The 6,419-nt window shown below is 46.5% G+C and overlaps 1 protein-coding gene across 1 annotated transcript; it reads left to right on the top strand.

The window, feature by feature from the left end:
* The first annotated feature begins 2,086 nt into the window (after positions 1-2,086).
* LOC133296954 (uncharacterized) lies at positions 2,087-3,945 on the top strand. Its single transcript, XM_061495998.1, has 3 exons — positions 2,087-2,201; positions 2,424-3,523; positions 3,634-3,945. Exons 1-3 carry the CDS (start codon positions 2,087-2,089, stop codon positions 3,943-3,945), a joined length of 1,527 nt encoding a protein of 508 aa, XP_061351982.1.
* Positions 3,946-6,419: the final 2,474 nt, after the last annotated feature.

Here is a 6,419-nt window from a genome sequence, read left to right as displayed (position 1 = left end):
CCTAAAGCATGTTTCCTGATATGGTATGTGTAATTCCGCTTTGAAAATTTTGTTTTCATCATCACATGCCTACGGCCTTCAAGGCCATTTTTCTTTCACCCGGGTTATCCGAGAACGTTCACTTAGATTTAGTAATAGCCGGGCTGCATGGAACATCACAGTTAGCTAAGTCAATATATAAAGAGCCACCTCGGACCTTGGTTGAGTTTAACGCGCGCTCTAAAAAGTACCTGGAGCTCGAACAGATGGAACTAGAAAATGTCGACCAAAGACATCAACCTGGTCAGGGAGAAAAACTCGGAGGTCGAAGAGAAAATGACCTTCGAGGAAAAAGACAAGATGACAGGTTCCAGGTGAGGGGGAGATTTGACAAATATGCCCCCCTAAATTCTCCCCGATCGCAAATCTGGCGTGAGGTCGCCTCAACAGATATGATGAAGTTGGAAAGACCTTGGCCATTGCAGAACCCAGCTGGGTTAGATCAGTCACGATAATGTGCATTCCATGACGGGCCGGGTCACACCACTGATGAGTGTTGGGACCTCAGAGACGAAATTGAGAAGTATGTTAGGGAGGGGAAGCTGCGACAGTATTTGATCCGGACTCAAGGATGGAGAAACAGAAAGAGGAGAGGGGGTCGGCTTATGAGCCCCCCAAAGATAAGAAGTTCAGAGAGGAAGGTCGGAATAAGAAGCCGGCCAAGGAGGATGACGAGTTCCAGGAGCCGGAATTCGAATGTAAAGTGATCAACAGAGCTTTTGGTGGCGGGGGTGACACGATGAACGCCCGACGCAAATACTTGAGGGAGGTGCTCTCATTAAGGGAACGCCCCAAGTTTAAAGAAGAAGAACCAGAGCCGCCGTTGTTATATTTCACAAAGAAGGAGCTGGAGGATGTAATGCCAAGGCATGTTGATGGGTTGGTGATTACAGGAACGCTAGTCAACTGCAGAGTTAAGAAGATTTTTTCTAGAAAATGGAAGCTGCGCTGATATAATTTTATGGCAGGCATTCAAAAAAATGAATTTGGATGAGGAAGATTTGAAGCCATGTAACACGGCTTTAATGGCGTTTAATGGTTGCAACACCACCCCTAGGGGGTATATTGACCTCTGACTAACTCTGGGGACTACGGACGCGTACAAGTCCGAAAGGGTGAGGTTCATCGTAGCCGATTTCCCTTCAGAGTACAATGTGATTTTGGGAAGACCTACCATCCATGATTGGGACATGTTAGTCTCAACCAAGCATCAAAAACTCAAGATGGTTGGTAAGCAGGGTACGATGCTCACCATAACAGGGCACCAAAAGGAGTCTCGAGATTGCTACTTCAAGTCGGTACGAATGGTGGATAAGGATCCTGAAGTTATAGCTGTGATCAAGCAGAATGGCCATAAACCCTCAAAGCAGAGCTCCGTTCATATGGTGGAGTTAGATATGAGGGACGATGCCCAGATGCCAAGGCCAAGGCTCGATGGAGAGCTAGAAGAGATAACTGTAGGTGAGCAGGGGCAGACCGTGAAGATCGGCAAAGGGTTAACGGGTGAAGAGAAAGCCCAGCTCGCCGCCTGTCTAAGGAGAAGTAGTGACATTTTTGCTTGGAAGACTTCAGAAATTCCTGGGGTAGATCCTGCCTTTTGCTGCCACAAGTTAGCCGTTTACCCCGGTGCAAAGCCGGTGGCTCAGAAGAAGAGAAAGCTCAGCTGGGAACGTCGACAAGTATTGGAGGATCACGTGAGGGAATTGCTGGAGGCAGGATTCATCGGGAAATACAATACACAACCTGGTTATCTAACGTAGTCATGGTTAAAAAGCCAAGTGGAAAATGAAGGGTGTGCACTGACTACACAGACCTAAATAAGGTATGCCCCAAGGATGCATACCCAATGCCTAACATAGATCAATTGGTTGATAGCTCATCCGGGTTCCGAATGTTGTCTTTCATGGACGCTTACTCAGGGTATAATCAAATTCCATTACACCCTGGAGACCAGGAGAAAACCACCTTCATTGCGGAGAAGGCGAATTACTGTTATAATGTGATGCTTTTCAGATTAAAAAATTCGGGAGCCACTTAGCAAAGAATGATGAATCAGGTATTTGCTGATCAGCTGGGCAAGAACGTTGAGGTGTACATCGACGACATGATAGTAAAGTCGGTCGATATGGCAGTACACATCAGAGATTTGGAGCAAACCTTTGGTAAGTTGAGACAGCATCGCATCCGGTTGAACCCTTCAAAATGTGCCTTTGGGGTCTTTGCAGGAAAATTCCTCGGCTTTATGTTAATGCATAGAGGGATTGAGGCAAATTCAGATAAGTGTGGGGCCGTGCTGGGGATGACGACACCAACAAATAAGAAATAAATACAGCAATTAACAAGAAGTTTGGCTTCTCTCACCCGGTTCTTGCCTCGGTCAGCAGAGACAGCCTTGCCTTTCTTCAAATTGTTAAGGAAGGAAGTGCAGTATGGATGGACTTCGGAGTGCGAAGCTGCATTCCAGGAGATTAAGAGGCAACTGGCTTCACCTCCAGTACTAGCAAAACCAAGGGAGCTAGAAACTTTAATTTTGTATCTATCTGTCGGAGACGTGGCTGTCAGCTCGGCTCTAGTACAGGAGAACGAAGAGGGTCAGCAACCGATATATTTTGTGAGTCGGCTCTTGCAAGGGGCCGAGCTCCGGTATCAACGATTGGAGAAGGTAGCTTTTGCTCTCTTAATCTCGGCAAGAAGGCTTCGAGCATACTTTCAAGGACACAGGATCCTGGTGCAGTCCGACTTGCCAATCCGGCAAATACTTCATAAACCGGACTTGGCAGGAAGAATGATGAGTTGGGCTGTGGAGTTGTCAGAATTTGACATAGCTTTCGAAAGCTGTAAAGCGATCAAGTCTCAGGCATTGGCCGACTTCGTTCGAGAGCTCACTTCAATCCAACATACGGACTCCAGTAGCCCAGATACTTGGACTGTGTATGTCGATGGATCCTCCAATCCAAAAGGAAGTGGAGCCGGGGTTATCATTGAAAACCCTGATGGCGTTGCAATTGAATACTCTATGCAGATGGACTTCGAAACTTCCAACAATCAGGCGGAGTACGAGGCCTTCATAGCCGGCTTATTGCAGGCTAAAGAGCTTGGAGCTCGAAAAGTGAAGGTTTATAGTGACTCCCAGTTGGTCACCTCTCAAATTGAGGGAAGTTACCAGGTCAGAGGACCTTTGCTGACAAAACATCTTGAAGATGCAAAACAGATAATGACAAACTTCGAAAAAGTAGAGGTTAGTCACATTCCGAGAAATGAGAACAGTAGAGCAGACATACTGTCCAAATTGGCAAGCACAAAAAGATGGGGAAACTATAGGACTGTGATTGAACAAAGTATTTCGGAACCGACATGCATCATGCAGATCACGCAGGTGAGTGACTGGCGTTACCCCATCATCGAATACATCGAAAAAAGGATATTGCCTGCTGAGAAGGAGGAGGCCAAGAAGCTAGTCCGGGATGAGGCGTCATATACTATGGTAGAAGGACAGTTTTATAAGAAAGACATTTTTCCCCACTACTAAAATGTCTAAATTCGGATAGGGCCCAGTATGTTCTGTTTGAAATCCATGAGGGCATCAATGGTCAGCACGTCGGGGGTAAGGCACTAGCTCGAAAAGCGCTTCGAGCCGGTTACTTTTGGCCGTCCATGACCAATGATGCAAAAGAGCACGTACAGAAGTGCGATCAGTGTCAAAAGCACGGTAGGAATCTGCTGGCTCCCCCTGAGGAGTTGAATTTGATCACGGCTCCGTGGCCGTTCTTCAAAAGGGGAATTGACCTCTTGGGTCCATTTGCGGCAGCTGAGGGCCAATTGAAATGGTTAGTGGTAGCAGTTGACTATTTCACTAAGGGGATTGAAGCAGAGCCAGTCGCCACCATCACTTTGGCCCGGATTTAGCGCTTCTTGGAGAGGAACATAATATGTCGATTCGGGATTCCGGCTGAGGTGGTAACAGATAATGGAACCCAGTTCACAAGTAAAGGGTTTCAAAATCTGATGGAAAGCTTCCACATCCGGCATCGCTTTGCCTCAGTTGAGCACCCTCAAACAAATGGCCAGGCAGAAGCTGCTAACAAAGTCATAATTGAAGGACTTCGAAGGCGTATGAAGCAATCTGCTAAAGGAAAATGGGTAGAAGAACTGTACTATGTGTTGTAGGGATACAGAACCATAATATAGACCTCTGTTGGGGAATCCCCATTCAAGTTAACCTATGGATGCGAAGCTATGATCCCGGTAGAATTGGGGGAGCCATCTTGGAGAAGAGTCCAAGCTTTGTCGCAAGCAGAAGAAGAGAACAACAAGAAAATAGCAATAGAGCTGGACCTGATAGATGAAGGTTGGGTTATGGAACACTGTAGAAATTATATGGCTAAGCAGCTGGTGGCTAATCGGTTTAATAAGAAAGTAAAGCCCAGGTCATTTGAGACAAAGGAATTAGTGCTGCGAAGGGCAGATGTGGGAGGACGAAATGCAGCTGATGGGAAGCTAGCTCCGAGATGGGAAGGGCCATTCAGAATAAAAGAAAAACTCTCAAGAGGAGCCTATGTTTTAGAGACCTCGCAGGGAAAAGCATGTCAAAAGAACATGGAACGCAGACAAGCTGAAAAAGTATTATAGTTGAAAAGACCCAAGTCTACCTCCCATCTTTTCTTTTATTGTACCAAGCAATCTAAGCTATGAATAAATTCGAATAAATTTCATTTTCCTTTTTAATGGTTATGTTGTCAGCAAATCGGGGGTATTTGAACCCGTCTTGCCCAAATGGCAGGGTTGTGTTCTAGCCCCGTAAGTGAATCCGGGGTATTTGAACTCGTCCTGCCCAAAAGGCAGGGATGAGCGTTCTAGCCTTGTAAGGGAATCCGGGGTATTTGAACCCGTCTTGCCCAAAAGGCAGAGATGAGCGTTCTAGCCTCGTAAGGTTATCCAGGGTATTTGAACCCGTCCTGCCCAAAAGGCAGGGCTGAGCGTTCTAGCTTCGTAAGGGGATCCGGGGTATTTGAATCTGTCTTGCCCAAAGGGCAGGATAGAGCGTTCTAGCCTCGTAAATAAACCCGGGGTATTTGAATCCGTCTTGCCCAAAGGGCAGGATAGAGCGTTCTAGCCTCGTAAATAAACCCGGGGTATTTGAACCCGTCCTGCCCAAAGGGCAGGATAGAGCGTTCTAGCCTCGCAAGTCGGGACGGGGAAGTTGAACCCGTCTTCCTCGAATATGGACGAACGTGAAAGTAGGGGGACACCTTAAAAATCTTTTAAAACATTTCGCGAACATAAACTAAAATCATGCACACGAAATTGGCAAATATTGTCAAATCATTTCAAACTGGTCAAAACAGCTAGCATGTGGCATAGAGTCAGCAAAATATTAACAAAAAGCAAAAATGATTTCAAAATAGACCGGCATCCCGGCTCTTCAAGTTACTGGGCATATTCCTGAACATGTCTCTCATCTCATCTTCGAATTGTTGCCCTGCGGCCCCCATTGCTCGGTTCACAGATGTACCCTCCCCGGCTGCTACGTCATTTTCTGGGGTGGATGAGAAGAAAACACCATCAAGAACATAACCAAAACAGTCCAATTGGTCAACATCCAGGGTCATGTCGGGATTAAAGTGCTTGATTTGATTAACAACATTATCAAAAGCAGACCCGACAGCCTTTTCGAGCATGGCTTGGCTATTATCATAATCAGATTGCAGAGCTCGGACGTTGGCTTGCAACTTGCAGACTTGCAAATCCAGGGCCTTATTCTTCGCTTCTGATTCGGTAAGAGCAGCCAGTTTGTCTTTAAAAAAATTTATAATAGCATCCTTGTTCGCATCCAGGCCAAACAAATCCGACACAAGTTTCAAATCGGCCTGGGCCTATTCCAAGGATGTTTTCAAGTCCGCTGCCGTAATGGACAAATTTTTATTCTCTTCAGCCACCTTATCACGGTCAGCCTGAAGGGTATTCTTATCAGCGTGCAAGGTATCTTTCTTAGCACATACTTCTGAGTACTTCTCCAGCAACAACGAGTACAGCTTTACAAAAGAAGCCAATTTATAGGCGTACAGTTCAGCCCTTTGAAGCTCCTCCTCTTGGGCCTTTGACAAAATTCCAGTTCCATAAAATTCTGGGGGAGGGCGGGTTACACCACGAAGTTCGGTAGCCACCCCGGTTTCCCACAAAGCCCCTCTCCTAAGTCCAGAAGCAAGGGGATTGAGGGATGAAGAACCTCGGTCCATGGTCACGACAACTCGTGTGGCACCAATGGTTTCGATTCCAGCAGAAGTTTGGAGGTTGCCGTGGTCGAGCCACCGATCAACATCATTAGTTAAGTCCAACACTGATATTTCAGCCGTCTTAGAAGGCGTGGGCATTCCAGCTCC

The sequence above is a fragment of the Gastrolobium bilobum genome, unplaced genomic scaffold (genome assembly GCF_033153095.1).
Source record: "Gastrolobium bilobum isolate Gb01-03AN ecotype WA unplaced genomic scaffold, APGP_CSIRO_Gbil_v1 utg4065, whole genome shotgun sequence".
Taxonomy (NCBI): domain Eukaryota; kingdom Viridiplantae; phylum Streptophyta; class Magnoliopsida; order Fabales; family Fabaceae; genus Gastrolobium; species Gastrolobium bilobum.
Note: the sequence above shows the minus strand (reverse complement) of the source record. Positions and strands in the feature narration are given on the sequence as shown.